This window comes from Oncorhynchus nerka, unplaced genomic scaffold (genome assembly GCF_034236695.1).
Source record: "Oncorhynchus nerka isolate Pitt River unplaced genomic scaffold, Oner_Uvic_2.0 unplaced_scaffold_1641, whole genome shotgun sequence".
Taxonomy (NCBI): domain Eukaryota; kingdom Metazoa; phylum Chordata; class Actinopteri; order Salmoniformes; family Salmonidae; genus Oncorhynchus; species Oncorhynchus nerka.
This window is the reverse complement of record NW_027039681.1, coordinates 40,265-60,509: the sequence shown is the minus strand read 5'-3', so window position 1 is coordinate 60,509 and position 20,245 is coordinate 40,265. Positions and strand designations below refer to the sequence as shown.

At 39.8% G+C, this 20,245-nt stretch overlaps 2 protein-coding genes and 1 long non-coding RNA gene across 4 annotated transcripts; 2 read left to right on the top strand and 1 right to left on the bottom strand.

Annotated features, from left to right (window-relative positions):
• Window positions 1–1,560: 1,560 nt before the first annotated feature.
• LOC135568298 (uncharacterized) lies at window positions 1,561–13,497 on the bottom strand. The gene is made up of 2 exons (XR_010462606.1): window positions 13,344–13,497; window positions 1,561–2,604 (listed from the first exon to the last, which is right to left on the bottom strand). It is a non-coding gene; the product is annotated as an uncharacterized LOC135568298 (long non-coding RNA).
• On the top strand, window positions 2,442–4,347 carry LOC135568296 (zinc finger protein 629-like). The gene is made up of 2 exons (XM_065015182.1): window positions 2,442–2,643; window positions 3,030–4,347. Exons 1-2 carry the CDS (start codon window positions 2,442–2,444, stop codon window positions 4,178–4,180), a joined length of 1,353 nt encoding a protein of 450 aa, XP_064871254.1. The 3' UTR covers window positions 4,181–4,347.
• A 2,927-nt stretch (window positions 13,498–16,424) lies between the features above and the next one.
• On the top strand, window positions 16,425–19,442 carry LOC115117090 (zinc finger protein 239-like). 2 transcript variants are annotated; one of them, XM_029645546.2, is made up of 2 exons: window positions 16,425–16,644; window positions 17,789–19,442. In XM_029645546.2, exons 1-2 carry the CDS (start codon window positions 16,440–16,442, stop codon window positions 18,712–18,714), a joined length of 1,131 nt encoding a protein of 376 aa, XP_029501406.2. In that variant the 5' UTR covers window positions 16,425–16,439; the 3' UTR covers window positions 18,715–19,442. The 2 variants fall into 2 exon arrangements, with proteins under 2 accessions (XP_029501406.2, XP_029501405.2); XM_029645545.2 differs by having other exon boundaries at window positions 16,425–16,656.
• Window positions 19,443–20,245: the final 803 nt, after the last annotated feature.

Sequence of the window (20,245 nt, the reverse complement as noted above, 5' to 3'; positions counted from 1 at the left end):
GTTTGGTGTGTCTCCCAGGTGGCTTGTGGCAAACTTTAAACAACACTTTTTATGGATATCTTTAAGAAATGGCTTTCTTCTTGCCACTCTTCCATAAAGGCCAGATTTGTGCAATATACGACTGATTGTTGTCCTATGGACAGAGTCTCCCACCTCAGCTGTAGATCTCTGCAGTTCATTCAGAGTGATCATGGGCCTCTTGGCTGCATCTCTGATCAGTCTTCTCCTTGTATGAGCTGAAAGTTTAGAGGGACGGCCAGGTCTTGGTAGATTTGCAGTGGTCTGATACTCCTTCCATTTCAATATTATCGCTTGCACAGTGCTCCTTGGGATGTTTAAAGCTTGGGAAATCTTTTTGTATCCAAATCCGGCTTTAAACTTCTTCACAACAGTATCTCGGACCTGCCTGGTGTGTTCCTTGTTCTTCATGATGCTCTCTGCGCTTTTAACGGACCTCTGAGACTATCACAGTGCAGGTGCATTTATACGGAGACTTGATTACACACAGGTGGATTGTATTTATCGTCATTAGTCATTTAGGTCAACATTGGATCATTCAGAGATCCTCACTGAACTTCTGGAGAGAGTTTGCTGCACTGAAAGTAAAGGGGCTGAATAATTTTGCACGCCCAATTTTTCAGTTTTGATTTGTTAAAAAGTTTGAAATATCCAATAAATGTCGTTCCACTTCATGATTGTGTCCCACTTGTTGTTGATTCTTCACAAAACAATACAGTTTTATATCTTTATGTTTGAAGCCTGAAATGTGGCAAAAGGTGGCAAAGTTAAAGGGGGCCGAATACTTTCGCAAGGCACTGTATGTCTTAGTGTTAAATCATGTTTGAAAGTGTTAAAGCTGCAATATGTTTGTTTTTGGGAGAATTGACATAGCAATGTCAGTTATAGATCTGTCATTCTCATTGAAAGCAAGTCTAAGAATCAGTAAATCTGTTCTGTGTGTGTTATTTCTATGCTTCCCATTTTTATTTAGTTTTTCAGTCTTACTTTCGGTTTTGTGTACCAGCTACAAACATCTGAAAATACAATATTTTGGGTTATGGAAAATATATTTCACAGCGGTTTGTTTAGGTGGTACAACAAATCTCTACAGTGCACTTCTTAGCAATTTTAGCAATCAGGAAATGGTGGAGCAATTTCTGCATAGGCGTTTAAATAATATTTGTAAGTGTTACATCATGTTTTATTGTGTTACATCATGTTTTTTGGTAGGCTAGATACCATGTTAAGGAATTCCTAATTATCTTTCCTTCCAACGTCGTCACTTGCTCACTTCCCTGATTTTGAAAGGAAATGATTTGTATAAAACATATGGTGTGAACACCCACGAGCCCATGCTTCCACCAATCCAATGCCGTTAAGTTTTTTTTTTTTTCATCACTTTGTTGCATTTTTTAAGTATGTGGTACATTTTCACAGTTCTAAACACATGTTTCCAAAGGTCATTTACAATTAATTACATGAAAAAATATTTTCCAGTAATTTGTAAACAATATATTTAACTATAATTTAATCAAATTGCTCAAAACTTAACTACTAAACAAATTGTATAGTGTCAAGTTTAAGTACAGTTTGAGAACTGTATAAATTGACATTCTTTTAATTTATGTTGGAAGATCAAGCAAAGCAGTGTGACAACAACAACACAGTTACACATGGGATAAACAAAGTCAATAACACAATAGAAAAATCTGTACACAGTATGTGCAATTGAAGTAAGGAGGTAAGGCAATAAATAGGCCAATAGTGGTGAAGTAATTAGAATTTAGCAATTTATACTGGAGTGATATGTGCAGAGTAGAAATACTGGTGTGCAAAAGAGCAGAAAAATAAAAACAAATATGGGGATGAGGTAGGTAGTTAGTTGGATGGGCTATTTACAGATGGGCTGTGTAGAGCTGCAGCGATCGGTAAGCTTCTCTGACAGCTGACTAGTTAGTGAGGTAAATGTAAGTCTCCAACTTCAGTGATTTTTGCAATTTGTTCCAGTCATTGGCAGCAGAGAACTGGAAGGAAAGGCAGCCAAAGGAGGTGTTGGCTTTGGGGATGACCAGTGAAATATACCTATGATGCATAGTGATTTAACAGGTGTTACAATCTTTCACATTTTGGAAGGGGAGGGGACATTCGGCCTGTATCTTGAGATGGTGGAGCTCCTCTTTCCATAAACTCTTAAGCTCTCCTAACACATATGAACTAAATTGAGCGGCTAATTGTTTCAACGCCAATGAATGCTCAATCAAAGGCTCTTAACATAAGAAGTTCCATTTGAAAAATTTGCCAAAGTGATTTGAAAAAAATACTAGACATTTGTGTAAAGTAGTGAACGATTACACACTTCAGGAGAATGGAGTTATAAGGATGCACCCAATCAATCAGAGATTTAGACTAAAGTAATCAAATGTTTGGTCTAATGATATTCTATGTACAATTCTTCCTGTGGTCACCAGGACAGAGCTAGTCCGTCCCCCTCCACCCTGCCGGAATCCCCTGGTCACAACTCTCCTGGTATCGCCTTACTGCTGGATCTGAAGAGGGTGTCTGTGTGGCTGGTCGACTGCAGGAAAACAGCAGGGCAGAGTGGAACTGTGAGAGGACACGAGGAGGGAGATTTGATTTCATCAAGTAAGAACAATGGGGTGTGTGGATTAGACTACAATATTGATTTATAAACAGTAAAAACACTCAGTTGCTAGTTTATTGTCGTTTGAATTTTGTGAACGGAGGGTGGTATACCTAATAAACTGGCCACTGAGTGTATTGATGATAAGAGAGGCAGGTAGACTTGGTTTAGAGCATTGGGCCACAAATTGAAAGCTTGCTGGTTTGGATCTCTGAGCCGACTAGGTGGAAAATCTGTCTGCCCTTGAGTAAGGTACTTAACCCTAATTGGTCCTGTAAGTCACTCTGGATAAGAGCATTTGCTAAAAAACATTATTTTAAATTGTTATAGTATTTGTTTATCGATCCATATTTCCAAAACCTAGTTATTCAATGTTTTTGTTTCACAGGGGACACCCCTAACCGCCGTTCTCGCAGTGGGAGGGGCTTATCATCTGGGGCGCTTCAACCATGTCATGTTGCTGACAAGACAGAGAAGAGTCTCTCCAGATCAGAACGTCTCAAGAAACACCAGCAGAGACGTATAGGAAAGAAACCTCACCACTGCTTCTCTGACTGTGGGAAGAGTTTCACAAGCCAGAGTGGCTCCATTATTCACACCGTAGAGAAACCGTACTGCTGCTCACAGTGTGGGAAGTGTTTCGCTGCTTCTAACACCTTCAAATCTCATCTGAGAATTCATAAAGGGGAGAGGCCTTACCCGTGCCTTGATTGTGGGAAAAGATTTTCTTATTTGGGAGCCCTGAACATACACCTGCGAACACACACAGGAGAGAAGCCTTATAGCTGTGATCAGTGTGGAAAGAGCTTCAGTCAATCTGGGACCTTAAATTCACACCAGCGAACACATACCGGAGAGAAACCTTATAGCTGTGATCGGTGTGGGAAGAGATTTGCTCAGTCAAGAGAGCTGACTAGACACCTGCGAACACACACAGGAGAGAAACCTTATAGCTGTGATCAGTGTGGGAAGAGCTTTGCTCTATCAAAAGCCCTAACTATACACCAGCGTATACACACTGGAGTGAAGCCTTATAGCTGTGGTCAGTGTGGGAAAAGCTTCAATCAGTCAGGCAACCTGACAACACACAAGCTAACACACACTGGAGTGAAGCCTTATAGCTGTGGTCAGTGTGGGATGAACTTTGCTCGAGCTTCCACCCTGAATAGACACAAGCAAACACACACTGGAGAGAAACCTTATAGCTGTGATCAGTGTGGGAAGAGCTTTGCTCTATCAGATAAACGAACTATACACCAGAGAACACACACTGGAGAGAAGCCTTATTGCTGTTACCAGTGTGGAAAGGGCTTTGCTGTAGCTTCCACCCTGATTAGACACTATCGAAAACACACTGGAGAGAAGCCTTATAGCTGTGATCAGTGTGGGAAAAGCTTTGCTGTAGCTTCCACCCTGAATACACACCAGCGAACACACACTGGGGAGAAGCCTTATAGCTGTGATCAGTGTGGGAAAAGCTTTGCTGTAGCTTACAACATGATTAGACACCACCGAACACACACTGCAGAGAAACATTAGATAGATATGCAGTACAGGTAAGCCCTGTTGATAGCTGCCAACAAGCCATGATGGGTGTGTCAAAGATCAGTGGTTGGCTAGCTAGGGGCTTCTAAAAATGTACGTTAGCTAGAAAGCCACTGATTGTAACGTTAGTTGTGTGTAACGCACGTTACCTTCCTCACAGGTCAAAAAGAAAACCAGCATAGGACAGCATAATGAATGACATTTCATGGTTGACAAGTCCTTTGTGAGCTAGCCAGCTAGATAACGTTAACTCGCCGTTCGTGTAGTCAGACTTGCTAACTTTAGCCCAGCACTAGGGCAACAGTAGTTAGTTAGCTAGCACGTCACCACGTAAATAATCTGACTACACGAATGTTGAGCTAATGTTAACTAACATAGCTAGCTAAACATTAGCTAAATATCCCTCTGCCTTGGTGGGCTAGCTAACATGTCACCACTTGGAAAAGTGTGATTACACAAACAGTGAGCTAACATTAACTAGTTGGCTAACTAGCTCACAAAGGACTTGTGAACTCGATGTTTTTCCAATACAAACTACAAAATCGGTTTTGTTCCAGAGTGCTTCTGTTGTACATGATTAGTCAAATGACCTGTGAAATCAGTTAGACACGTCAGCAGGGATGGAAATTACGCTATCCCAAGGCTAGTACTTTTCAGATTGGGCTAGTAGAAAAGGTGCCAAACTAGCTCGACACAGCAGTGAAATGTTGCCTTTACAAACAACGAATGCCACAGATTTAGGTCCCAAATGTGCCCCGGGCTAGTAGACATTGCGGTCTGCTGGCCAGTGACCAAAATCCTTAAATCCCATCCCTGCATGTCAGTTCCTTTCAGACGATCCCCTGTTGGTCCGTCTCAGTGACCTTGTGGCTGAGGGTTTGAACTTTCCTCTTGAGAATGAAGAAGTACAGTCATATAGCTCATTGCAAGACCTCACCTCTTCGGGCAAATAGTACTCTTCACTGTCCTGATCATCTGCTCTGAACAAAAATATAAAACGTAACAATTTCAAAGATTTTACTGAGATACAGTTCATGTAAAGAAATCGGTAATTTAAATTAATTAATTCGGCCCTAATCTATGGATTTCACATGACTGAGAATACAGATATACATATGTTGGTCACAGATACCTTAAAAATAACCTAGGGGAGTGGATGAGAAAAACAGTCAGCATCTGGTGTGACCCGCATTTGCCTCATGCAACATGACACATCTCCTTTGCATAGAGTTGATCAGGCTGTTCGTTGTGGCCTGTGGAATGTTGTCCCACTTAGGGCTGTGACATTTTGTCAGTCGGTTATTGTTATGCAGACTGCCAGTCTCACAGTTATTAACCATTAACACGAGCATGTTTAGCATCTCCAGGTCTCCACACATACAAGCTGCTGATTCACACCTTTGAAACATCTACATAAAAATAAAAGTCTAAAATCTATTTAATATACACCATCACAAAAAATCCATTATTTATTTTAGTCAGGACTAACAAAATATTATGATATGAAGAAAATGTATTTCAGAAGAACAGAATATGAGTTGGCCTGCTGTATATTATCTGGTTATGCTCCATGCCATAGTTTATTTAACCCTTATTTTACCAGGTAAATTGACTGAGAACATATTCTCATTTACAGCAAAGATCTGGGGAATAGTTACAGGGCAGAGGAGGGGGGATGAATGAGCCATTTGGAAGCTGGAGATGATTAGGTGACTGTGATGATATGAGGTCCAGATTGGGAATTTAGCCAGGACACCAGGGTTAACACCCCTACTCTTACAATACGTGCCATGGGATATTTTCGTGACCAGATAGTCAGGACACCCGTTTAACGTCCAGTCCGAAAGACAGCACCCTATACAGGGCAATGTCCCAAATCACTGCCCTGGGGCATTGGGATATTTTTTTAAACCAGAGGAAAGAGTGCCTCCTAACTGGCCTTCCAACACCACTTCCAGCAGCATCTGGTCTCCCATCCAGGACCAATCCTGCTTAGCTTCAGAAGCCAGCCAGCAGTGGGATGCAGACATGCTTCCTGCAAAGGCTGTAGGCTGGTTCATTTAGCTGACAAAAGATGCTTATAAGGCCCATGTCGTTATTTTATATTAAATTATTTTCATAGTAAGAAGAATACAATTGATCTTAGCTGAATAAAATAGGATATTTTTCCCATTCCAGAGCGAATATGAAGTGGCTTTGTTGAATGTAAAAGTGATCATTTGAAAAAGGTCCTATACACTAGTTTTAGAGTTATTTGGCAACTTTAGTTGTAAATGATAAACCTTATGTTATGATTTCAAAGACATTCTATATGGGCTGCATGATGCGATTATAGCCTATTGATGATTTTGGGAAGTTACAAAAAAAATAAGCTTGTGCTCTGTTCCTTGCCTCAGGCTGCACAGCTGTTCTCACATCAAGTGATCAGATTTTCACCCAACAGACTACTCTCAATTTCATATTTTCTTTACTAATGTGTAACATTTGTTCTGATTGAGAATGGCCCATTATTAAATGAACAGGAAAGGGAACAGGGGGAAAAGACATGTCATCCTTACGCACTTGAATAGCAAATGGTGGCAGCACACCGACCAGGCAGGCTACTTTTTTTTTTTGCAGAGCATGTGCTTAATGTGAGCAACTAAGAAATAAATATAAAAACACTTATTTCACTCCACACATCAACCACTGTTTGAGGAGCATGTGCTCTCTGCGCAACAGGTGTTATTCCCCCCAAACACTGTATGCCATGGGCTCTCCAACCCTGTTCCTGTAGCTAACCAATGCTTAATTTGGGAAACCAAGTGAAATCTGTTGGGGAACATCAAGAAGGAAGAAGGCGCTCAGGAAAGGAATAAAGGAGAGAGAGGAGGAGATGGAAACATATGGGACTGAGATATTCTGTATAGCTAAAGGGAATGTGTCATCCTATTAAATAAAATATGAATAGAAAAAAAGTCCCTACTAAAAACAAATTCACTATAATTGTAGGCTAACTGTAAGCCGCCCTGCACTATCAATGAACCAACCGCATCGCCTAGGTCTATACATTTTCTCACAGATGTTGGAATGTAGCATAAGGTAATCAGTTCATCTAGTATGCATAATAGTACAATCCACACTCAAACACACAAGAGATCTTAAATGTTTATTTTTAACATTTATTTTCACGTTTTTCTGCCGTGTGTAATATGTAGTAGGCTAAGTATTGTATAACGGCACAATCATCATTTTTATACAGTTTTTTTTTTTTGGGGGTTTCAACTTGGACTCATAACTCTAATATGCATATAGATGTTTTGAAATAATCATCACCTGTCCATTTTGTTGTGTTAGGGCTTTGAAACAACCTGCTGTTGAATTTCTTTCTTCAAATGTATTTTCACAGTGAAGTGAGTTTTAAAAGCATGATACTGTCTTGATGATAAGTGCTTGACATCAAATGCAATTGAAAATCACATCATAGTGGCAGGTCCTACAGGCTCTAGTTCTGTCACACCTGGACTACTGTTTAGTAGGGACCTCGGAAAATTTAAATTGGCTCAGAACAGGGCAGCATGGCTGGCGCTTAGATGTACATGGAGAGCTAACATTAATATGCATGTCAATCTCTCATGGCTCAAAGTGGAGGAGAGATTGACTTCATCACTACTTGTTTTGTAAGAAGTGTTGACAAGCTGAATGTACCGAGCTGTCTGTTTAAACTACTAGCACACAGCTCGGACACCTATGCATACCCCACTACACATGCCACCAAAGGTCTCTTCACAGTCCCCAAGTCCAGAACAGCTTATTGGAGTGGCACAGTACTACATAGAGCATTGGCTACATAGAACTCTATTCCACATCAGGTAACAAGCAGTAGAATCAGATTTAAAAAACAGATACAACTAAACCTTATGTAACAGCAGGGACTGTGAAGAGACACACACAGGCACAGACACACGTACACATTCATTTTGTATTATAGATATGTGATAGTAGAGAAGTGGCCTGAGGGAACACACTTAATGTGTTGTGAAAAGTGGTATGAATTGTCATGTAATATTTTAAATTGTATATAACTGCCTTAATGTTGCTTTACCCCAGGAAGAGTAGCTGCTGCCTTGGCAGGAAGTAATGGGGATCCATAATAAATAAACCATAGAAAGCCATTGAGCCATGAGCTTGTTTGAAAGACAATAACAATACATTTCTCTAATCTCATATTCAGCCTGCCACCTTCCAGCAAACCTCAGCCAGTCAGAGGCTGCAAGCTATTTTAGTTGTTTATATAAATACCTTAGGATTTGTGATTTTTATTGTATTTGCCAACAATACAACCACACGTGGACAAAATGCATTGACAACGTGATGCATCTAATAATTTACAGTTTAAATAGATTAATTACATATTGATTACACCAAAAATCGTCTACATTTGTCATTGATTTAACATACTATATATGAGGGAATACAAACAGTTATTTTCTAGCAATAAATTATACTCCCTGAACCGCCTCACCCGCTTGAAGAAAAGTGTTGATGACTATGTACAGTAGGTGGCGGCACCTCTTAAACACAACAGAAGAAGCTGAAAAGCATCAACAGGAAGTACTTTGTTACCATCTATCGAGTTTTCAAACCAAATAAAATTCCACGGGATCGTTCTGATGTAAAATTAATCTCAATGAGACGTTTGTTTGTGACAACTTAAATCCAGTTTTGATATTTAAAAGGACATTTGGTTGCGCTGGTCTAACTGTTCTTTATCTGAACGCTTTGACAAGGAACGTAACTCTAGCGTACACCTTTACTTTCATGTTTTTTTATTTGAAGAAAGAATCGTTTCCAAGATGGATCGGGTAAGTTTGGTTGACAGTTATGAACAGTGTCCCTTACTGTGGTGTAGACAACGTCTAGGTCTCGTTTGCTTTGATCTTCCACATCTATGCGTTCCTTTTGAACGTCTAGACAACATAAACCAGGGTGGTTATTTCAGCAAAGTAGCCCACTAGTCAATCGCACACATATTGATGATACAAGCAATGCGCAACCAGCAGGTCAAGTCAGAAGCGAAAATAATTAAGCATAGACTACACCAGTGATGTATATAAACTCTGTATTGACCATTGAGAGGCTACACCAGTGATGTATATAAACTCTGTATTGACCATTGAGAGGCTACACCAGTGATGTATATAAACTCTGTATTGACCATTGAGAGGCTACACCAGTGATGTATATAAACTCTGTATTGCTGATGATATATATTGAACTGATGTATATAAACTCTGTATTGACCATTGAGAGGCAGTGATGTATATAAACTCTGTATTGACCATTGAGAGGCAGTGATGTATATAAACTCTGTATTGGCCATTGAGAGGCTACACCAGTGATGTATATAAACTCTGTATTGGCCATTGAGAGGCTACACCAGTGATGTATATAAACTCTGTATTGACCATTGAGAGGCTACACCAGTGATGTATATAAACTCTGTATTGCCATTGAGAGGCTACACCAGTGATGTATATAAACTCTGTATTGACCATTGAGAGGCTACACCAGTGATGTATATAAACTCTGTATTGACCATTGAGAGGCTACACCAGTGATGTATATAAACTCTGTATTGACCATTGAGAGGCTACACCAGTGATGTATATAAACTCTGTATTGACCATTGAGAGGCTACACCAGTGATGTATATAAACTCTGTATTGACCATTGAGAGGCTACACCAGTGATGTATATAAACTCTGTATTGACCATTGAGAGACTACACCAGTGATGTATATAAACTCTGTATTGGCCATTGAGAGGCTACACCAGTGATGTGATGCTGATGATAAACTTGAGAGGTTACTGATATTGACCATTGAGAGGCAGTGATGTATATAAACTCTGTATTGACCATTGTGATGTATATAAACTCTGTATTGACCATTGAGAGGCAGTGATGTATATAAACTCTGTATTGCTGATGATATGTATTGACCATTGAGAGGCTACACCAGTGATGTATATAAACTCTGTATTGACCATTGAGAGGCTACACCAGTGATGTATATAAACTCTGTATTGACCATTGAGAGGCTACACCAGTGATGTATAAACTCTGTATTGAATTGAGAGGCAGTGATGTATATAAACTCTGTATTGGCCATTGAGAGGCTACACCAGTGATGTATATAAACTCTGTATTGACCATTGAGAGGCTACACCAGTGATGTATATAAACTCTGTATTGGCCATTGAGAGGCTACACCAGTGATGTATATAAACTCTGTATTGACCATTGAGAGGCTACACCAGTGATGTATATAAACTCTGTATTGACCATTGAGAGGCTACACCAGTGATGTATATAAACTCTGTATTGACCTCTGTATTGAGAGGCTACACCAGTGATGTATATAAACTCTGTATTGACCATTGAGAGACTACACCAGTGATGTATATAAACTCTGTATTGACCATTGAGAGACTACACCAGTGAGAGGCTACACCAGTGATGTATATAAACTCTGTATTGACCATTGAGAGGCTACACCAGTGATGTATATAAACTCTGTATTGACCATTGAGAGACTACACCAGTGATGTATATAAACTCTGTATTGACCATTGAGAGACTACACCAGTGATGTATATAAACTCTGTATTGACCATTGAGAGGCAGTGATGTATATAAACTCTGTATTGACCATTGAGAGGCTACACCAGTGATGTATATAAACTCTGTATTGACCATTGAGAGGCAGTGATGTATATAAACTCTGTATTGACCATTGAGAGGCTACACCAGTGATGTATATAAACTCTGTATTGAGAGGCTACACCAGTGATGTATATAAACTCTGTATTGGCCATTGAGAGGCTACACCAGTGATGTATATAAACTCTGTATTGACCATTGAGAGGCTACACCAGTGATGTATATAAACTCTGTATTGACCATTGAGAGGCTACACCAGTGATGTATATAAACTCTGTATTGACCATTGACTACACCAGTGATGTATATAAACTCTGTATTGACCATTGAGAGGCTACACCAGTGATGTATATAAACTCTGTATTGACCATTGAGAGGCTACACCAGTGATGTATATAAACTCTGTATTGACCATTGAGAGGCTACACCAGTGATGTATATAAACTCTGTATTGACCATTGAGAGGCTACACCAGTGATGTATATAAACTCTGTATTGACCATTGAGAGGCTACACCAGTGATGTATATAAACTCTGTATTGACCATTGAGAGGCTACACCAGTGATGTATATAAACTCTGTATTGGCCATTGAGAGGCTACACCAGTGATGTATATAAACTCTGTATTGACCATTGAGAGACTACACCAGTGATGTTTATAAACTCTGTATTGACCATTGAGAGGCTACACCAGTGATGTATATAAACTCTGTATTGCTGATGATATGTATTGACCATTGAGAGGCTACACCAGTGATGTATATAAACTCTGTATTGGCCATTGAGAGGCAGTGATGTATATAAACTCTGTATTGACCATTGAGAGGCAGTGATGTTTATAAACTCTGTATTGACCATTGAGAGGCAGTGATGTATATAAACTCTGTATTGACCATTGAGAGGCAGTGATGTATATAAACTCTGTATTGACCATTGAGAGGCAGTGATGTATATAAACTCTGTATTGACCATTGAGAGGCAGTGATGTATATAAACTCTGTATTGACCATTGAGAGGCAGTGATGTATATAAACTCTGTATTGACCATTGAGAGGCAGTGATGTATATAAACTCTGTATTGCTGATGATATGTATTGACCATTGAGAGGCTACACCAGTGATGTATATAAACTCTGTATTGGCCATTGAGAGGCTACACCAGTGATGTATATAAACTCTGTATTGACCATTGAGAGGCTACACCAGTGATGTATATAAACTCTGTATTGACCATTGAGAGGCAGTGATGTATATAAACTCTGTATATGCTGAATATGTATTGACCATTGAGAGGTTACACCAGTGATGTATATAAACTCTGTATTGACCATTGAGAGGCTACACCAGTGATGTATATAAACTCTGTATTGACCAGAGGCTACACCAGTGATGTATATAAACTCTGTATTGACCATTGAGAGGCTGATGATATATGTATTGACCATTGAGAGGAGTATTCATTGGTTGGAGCTCAACGATAAAGTACAATTCCCCTACCATCGAATCTAAGCCATTATGACGCCAATGTCGATGAAATCTCGCAAATGAACTTGATTGGATAAACACAACACACTCCCCACCTCATGATCTGTCCAGCCGTTACCGAGTACCATATACCGAATTTCTAACAGGGTCTTTAGCAATTGAGTTTTCAGAGTATTTTCTACGCCCACATGCCTCAAGTCTAGAAGTCAGATTTAAAACAAGCATAACGCTACCATAAAGTGACCATGTCATTTAAAAATGTCGGATTGACTAAATGTGTAGGTTCAACAGATTTTATTACATTTTATAAATAATCGCTCTCACAAGCATAATTCTGTCCATTAGGAACCAACAATGAGCTCCTTTTTGTAGCATTTGACAATGCTGACATATTTCAGCCGAATCTCAGAGTTCTATCTGAACGAGTCAGAAACTCTGTTGTTCTGCAACAACACAGCTGCTATTAGCTAACATTAGCTTGCTTGTCCAAAGTCCAACAGCTAGCCTCTGTAAATAGCTAACAGTTGAAAGCTAGCGAATGAACAGGCAAATAAATGTATCTAGCTATATTTGTTTACGGAAGATTTGTTACACAAATAACTTAAGCCATTAGCTTGCTAGAGTCATGCAACAACAGCTGACCTGAACACAGAAGGCATCTAACGATAGATAATTCACTTCCAAATGTCAGCCCTAAATATTTCCACAAAACATAGATGGCTAACTATATAATTTAAAAACCAACAACAAACTTTGTGGAAATTGTCACGATACTACCTTGCAATGCAATTTGGCTTTTACAGCACTAGCTAGCTACTCTGTCGCCAAGCTACGGTAAGATCTAGCCATATTTCATTGTCAGACAGGACACAAGTCAAACTGTAGCTGAGAAAACAATACAAATGTAAAGAGCATGTTGTCCACTGCAGTGAGCAAACGCCTGCTTGCTAACATCAGGACAAACTCACCAGTTCCGAACATCCAGAATAGATTCTATTATGCTCCTTCTCTCGTCTTCCTGACATTTTAATCCACATCTGTGTAGATCAACAGTGCCAAACGAACCATTTGACGGGCTTGATTATTTTTCCAACTCTGATCTGGATGGTGGACTAGCCCATGTGTTGGCTATTTGCACTGCCGTTCTAGGGGTGAGGCGCTAATGAGGGCAAGGTAATATGTTTTTCTTCTGAATGACATGTATTGCTCGAAAGGTCTAAGGAAATACAGGCAGGCTCCACATTTCTACAATAAAAAAACGCCCGGTCAATGAATCATGATGGTCTTGCTTTCATAAACACTGAACAAAAATATAAATGCAACATGTGAAGTGTTGGTCCCATGTTTCATGAGCTGAAACAAAAGATCCCAGAAAAAGCTTATTTCTCTATTTTTTTTGCAGAAGTGTGTTTACATCTCGGTTAGTGAGCCTTTCTCCTTTACAAGATAATCCATCCACTTGACAGGTGTGGCATATCAAGAAGTTGTTATAAAAGGCCACTCTAAATGTGCGGTTTTGTCACACAAAACAATGCCACAGATGTCTCCTAGTTTTGAGTGAGCGTGTAATTGGCATGCTGACTGCAAGAATGTCCAGCAGCGCTGTTGGCAGAACATGTACTGTTAATTTCTACCATATGACGCCTCTAACGTTGTTTTAGAGGATTTGGCAGTACCTCCAACCAGGCCTGACAATTGCAGACCATGTGTATTTTGCGGGTGAGCGGAGTGCTGATGTCAACATTGTGAACAGAGTGCCCCATGGTGGGGTTATGGTATGGGCAGGCATAAGCTACGGACAACAAACACCATTGCATTTGATCGATTGTCAATTTGAATGCACAAAAATACAGCGATGAGATCCTGAGGCCCATTGTGAAGACCTTTTTTTAAGGTAGCTGTAACCAACAGATGCATGTCTGTATTCTCAGTCATGTGGGATCCATAGATTAGGGCCTAATGAAGTCATTTCAACTGACTCATTTCCTCATGTGTACTAAAATATTTGAAATGGCGTTATGTATTTGTTCAGTATCATTTTTTGGGGCGGCAGGGTAGCCTAGTGGTTAGAGCGTTGGACTAGTAACCGAAAGGTTGCAAGTTCGAATCCCCAAGCTGACAAGGTACAAATCTGTCATTCCCTGAACTGCCCCTGCCCCAGGCAGTTAACCCACTGTTCCTAGGCCGTCATTGAAAATAAGAATTTGTTCTTTAACTGACTTGCCTAGTAAAATATATATATATATATATATTTTTTTTAAATCAAACATTGGAGAAGTTTAGCCTTGTGCTTCAACGTTCTTGGTTATTGCGGAAATTGACCCACCATGCTGTTTACTTTGTACATGTCATATCTCTGAGTCTACCTTTAAACTTAGAATATGCTATTCTGTTCTTTTGAATCTTTTATTTTCTTAATTCCTGCCTAAAGATATGTTAGATTGTCATTCTTCTAGTGTAGGCCTACCTCAAGTCCCGGCAGTGTGTTAACTTATTTAAACTATTAAAGTTAATAAATAACTTACTTTATAAATTCCCTGGTCCTTCCCCCACCAGCAGCCAACCAGCAGTGCAGCTACCAGTCCCAGGTGTACCCTCAAGGAGGTGTAGTGACACACAGCTGTAGGGTACTTTTGCTTTATAAAATAAGCAACAACCACCTAGACCAATTCACTTTTGCCATGTTTTATAGTGTAACATAATAATTAGTGTTAAATAAGTCTTTATAGTGTTACATGTTTTATAGTGTTACATAATATTTTATATGTAACACTATAAATATTTTATAGTGTTAAATAATGGTTTCTTTGTATCTGCAGGAACAGTCCTACGTGGCCCTCACGCTAGCTCTGCTTCTGCCAAGATAATGTTAATGAATCTCTAGTCATCTTTCTGTCCTCCCTAACTGTGCACTTGTTCACTTTCCTTCACTGATTTGAAGGGAAATGGCTGGTATAAAACATATGGTGGAAACTCCCCTAGCCCATGACTCTGCCAATTGTCTTTGGTGCAATTTTCACAAGGATGTGGTACATTTTCACAACTCTAAGCACAAAAATCTGTTTCAAAACTCTTAGGCCATTTTCAGTTGATTACTTTTGAAAATATCTTCCTGTTGTTTGTTAAGACATTTAACAATAATTTAATCAAACTGCTCAAATCTGAGCTACGAAACTAAAATGATATAGTGTCTAGTTTACTTTCAGTTAAAAAAAAATCTAAAAACCATTTGAAATGATGTAGTGTACATGCACTGCTGAAATACTTGGGTGGTATAATCCACTCATTATCTGAATGTTGTTGATACGATGGAAACCAACCATTTTAGATGTGGCTGCTGTTACAGTAACAAGTCACATAGAAAAGTGGATCTTGAACAATGTTGCATGGGGCAGAAATTTCACCAGGCTACACAATATCTTTTTACTGTAGGTTTCTACTACATGCCACAATACCCCCATATCTGATGGTTTCTTCTATGTATGTACTGTATAAGAATACTGAAACTATGAGACTGACATTTTCTCAACATGCTCCAAGTGGGATAACGAGCAGCAATAGTTCTGGTGTTTAGGTTTTTCATCACTGGTTATTTGAACAACATGATTTAGCAGGTGTTACCATCTTTCACATTTCGGAAGGGAAGGGGACATTCAGCCCGTATCTTGAAAGAGACTGGGGAGCTCCTCATTCCGGTTCCGCTCCTCGTTCTAACATCTCCTAATCTCTCCTAACGTGTATGAACCCAGAACTGAATAGAGCGGCTGACCAATTATGTGAGACGTTATTTCTGGGTTCACCAAGACTAACTCAGGGGTGAACGATGTGTTCAACTCCAATGAATACTCAAAGGTTCTGAACATAAAATGGGGCATTACAAGTGTTATCAATTTTGGCATTTGTACTAAGAGTAAAAAATATATATAAACCACTTCCGTTTGAAAAAATCTGTACATTTGTGGAAAGTAGTGAACAATTACACACTAAAAGAGAAAGGAGATATAAGGATGCACCAATCAGAGATTTAGACTAAAGTAATCAAATGTTTGGTCTAATGATATTCTATGTACAATTCTTCCTGTGGTCACCAGGACAGAGCTAGTCCGTCCCCTTCCACCCTGCCGGAGTCCCCTGGTCGCAACTCTCCTGATATCGCCTTACTGCTGGGTCTGAAGAGCCTGTCTGTGAGGCTGGTCGACTGCAGGAAAACACCAGGGCAGAGTGGAACTTTGAGAGGGGGTCACGAGGAGGAAGACTTGATTTCACCAAGTAAGAACAATGGTGTGTGTGGATTAGACTGCAATCTGCTTCTGCAACTTCTGTTAATTGATTGATTAACAATATATACTCATTGGCCAGTTTATTAGGTACACCAATCTAGTACCCGATCGGACCCCCCTTTTCCTCCAGAACATCCTGAATTCTTCAGGGTATGGATTCTACAAGGTGTCAGAAACGTTCCCCGGTGATGTTGGTCCATGTTGACGCAATGGAATCACGCAGTTGCTGCAGATTGGACGGTGGCACATTCGTGCTGCCAACAGTCCGTTCCATCTCATCCCAAAGATACTCTATTGGGTTTGGTCAGCACTGTGGCGTTAAAATGTTGCTGAATTGGTATCAAGGGACCTAACTTGTGCCAGGAAAAACATTCCCCACACCAGTACACCATCACCAACATCCTGTACCGTTGACAACCGGCTGTGCCATGAACTCATCCTGCTTACACCCAGTCCTGACTCTTATCAGCATGACGCAACAGGAACTGGGATTCGCCGGACCAGGTAATGTTTTTCCACTCCTTAATTGTCCAGTGTTGGTGATTGCGTTCTTACTGGAGTAGCTTCTTCTTGTTTTTAGCTGATAGTAGTGGAACAGTGTAGTCGTCTACTTAAATAGCTCATCAGTGACGAGGATCGACGAGTTGTGCGTTCCAAGATGCCACACTGCACACCACGGTTGTACTGCGCCGTTATTTTTCTGTTTGCACAATTCTTTCCATTCTCCTTCGACCTCTCTCGTCAACAAGCTGTTTTCACCCACAGGACTACCTCAGACTGGATGTTTTTTGTTTGTCGCACCATTCTTGGTAAACCCTAGACACTGTCGTGCGTGAAAAGTCCAGGAGGTCGGACGTTCCTGAGATACTGGATCCAGCTCACTTGGCATCGTCACTCAGGTCGCTTACGTCACTTGCTTTGCCAATTCTAATGTTCAATCAAACAGTAACTGAATGCCTGTCTGCCTGCTTTATATAGCAAGCCACAGCTGCGTGACACTGTCTGTAGGAGTGGTCTATTTTCATGAACGGGGTAGTGTACCTAATAAACTGGCTACTGAGTGTATATCGATGGTGATATGTTTATGGACCCATATTTCCAAAAACTATTCATTCAATGTCTTTGTTTCGCAGGGGACACCCTTAACTGTCGCTCTCTCAATGGTAGGGACTTATTTGGGGAGCCTCAACAACATGTTTGTGACAAGATAGAGAAGAGTCTCTCCCGATCAGAACACCTCAAGAAGCACAGACGTACAGGGAAAAAACATCACCACTGCTGCTCTGACTGTGGGAAGAGTTTCACTAGCAGGAGTGGTTTCATAATGCACCAAAGGAGTCACACCGGAGAGAAACCGTACTGCTGCTCTCAGTGTGGGAAGAGTTTTGCTGCTTCTAACGCCTTCAAATCTCATCTGAGAATTCATACAGGAGAGAAACCTTACAGATGCTCACAGTGTGGGAAGAGTTTTGCTGCTTCTAACACCTTCAAATCTCATCTGAGAATGCATACAGGGGAGAAGCCTTACCCCTGCCTTGATTGTGGTAAAAGCTTTGCTAACACGGGAATTCTAACCATACACCAGCGTGTACACACTGGAGAGAAGCCTTATAGCTGTAATCAGTGTGGGAAGAGCTTTGCTCGGTCAGGAGAGCTGACTACACACCTGGTAACACACACTGGAGAGAAGCCTTATGTCTGTCTATGTGGGAAGAGCTTTGCTCTATCAGGACACCTGAATAGACACCAGCGAACACACACTGGAGAGAAGCCTTATAGCTGTGATCAGTGTGGGAAGAGCTTTGCGCTATCAGAACACCTGAATAGACACCAGCGAACACACACCGGAGAGAAACCTTATAGCTGTGATCAGTGTGGGAAGAGTTTCAGTCTATCATGGACCCTAAATACACACCAACGAACACACACTGGAGAGAAACCTTATGCCTGTCTATGTGGAAAGAGCTTTGCTCATTTAGGGCCAATGAAAAAACACCAGAAAGCAGAAATGTGCCATATTTCCTCTCCCTCCTATCTGACACTGGTTCCAGATCCATAAATAAAGGATCAATAGAAAACATCTAGTGAACAGTCATATCCATCTCCCATTCTTAGAAGGTTGCCTTAGTCTGATCACCATGGTAACCTCTGGAGCATAATATGCAGCTCTGATCTAGGATCAGTTCTCCCCTGTGTCTATGTAATATTGCACATTGGGATTTAAATGGATAAATGTTATCATAGAATGTCATCGTCAACGTGTGTTTACGTACTCCTAAAACTAATCAATGACGCATTGAATAATAATATTCATGAGGTCAAGGTAAGATCTATGCATGCTGTGTCTTGTGACAACGGTTAATGTAATAACTTTTAGATTTATAATGTAATAAAACCGGGAAATGTAATATCTTGTTGGTTAATATGATAAAATGTTAAATTGTTATAGTAATAACTTTTCCATTTAATGTAGTAAGTTACAGTATCATGTAACAACTTTTTATGAAAAATGTAATGACTTCAACCGATCATGTAATAACACCTAAACCAATGTTTAATCTGTTACTTCACTAATGTTTATAGTATACACATACCACCCTCCACCAATTATAAACCCACACACACAAACCTATGCACTTGTACTCACACACAAATACACAGTTTCATCATCAAGTTGTATTGGTCACATACACATATTTAGCAGATGTTATTGGTCACATACACATATTTAGCAGATGTTATTGGTCACATACACATATTTAGCAGATGTTATTGGTCACATACACATATTTATTTAGCAGATGTGATTGGTCACATACACATATTTAGCAGATGTTATTGGTCACATACACATATTTAGCAGATGTTATTGGTCACATACACATATTTAGCAGATGTTATTGGTCACATACACATATTTAGCAGATGTTATTGGTCACATACACATATTTAGCAGATGTTATTGGTCACATACACATATTTAGCAGATGTTATTGGTCACATACACATATTTAGCAGATGTTATTGGTCACATACACATATTTAGCAGATGTTATTGGTCACATACACATATTTAGCAGATGTTATTGCAGATGTATGAATGCTTGTGTTCATAGCTCCAACATTGCGGTAATATCTAACAATACACAAAAATACACACATCTAAAATGAAAAGAAAATAGTTATTGAAATGTACACAACTGCACAATCACACACACACACAATTATCTTTTTTTTAACTGAATTAATCTGTAGGCCTTATGGTCAATGAGCCAGGGGGCTCAGTCGGGGTGAAAATGTCTCATAGACCTTAAAAGAAAATTAATCACTGTGTCCCTGGAGTGTAAAATGTGTTCAATCACAGCAGCAATAGTACCTTTCTGTGTGTTTATCACTATTTCTATTCATCCCTCCATCCCTTTCAGTTTGCCCATAGGGTAAACCCCCTATGACAATGTCAGCATACAGTACATCAGGTTATTACTCATGTTTACCCTTTAATCATATATCATTGGAAATATTAGATTCATAGCTGTCCATCAGACACATCTTCAGAATGTTCAGATCGACAGAAATGTGAACTTTTAAAT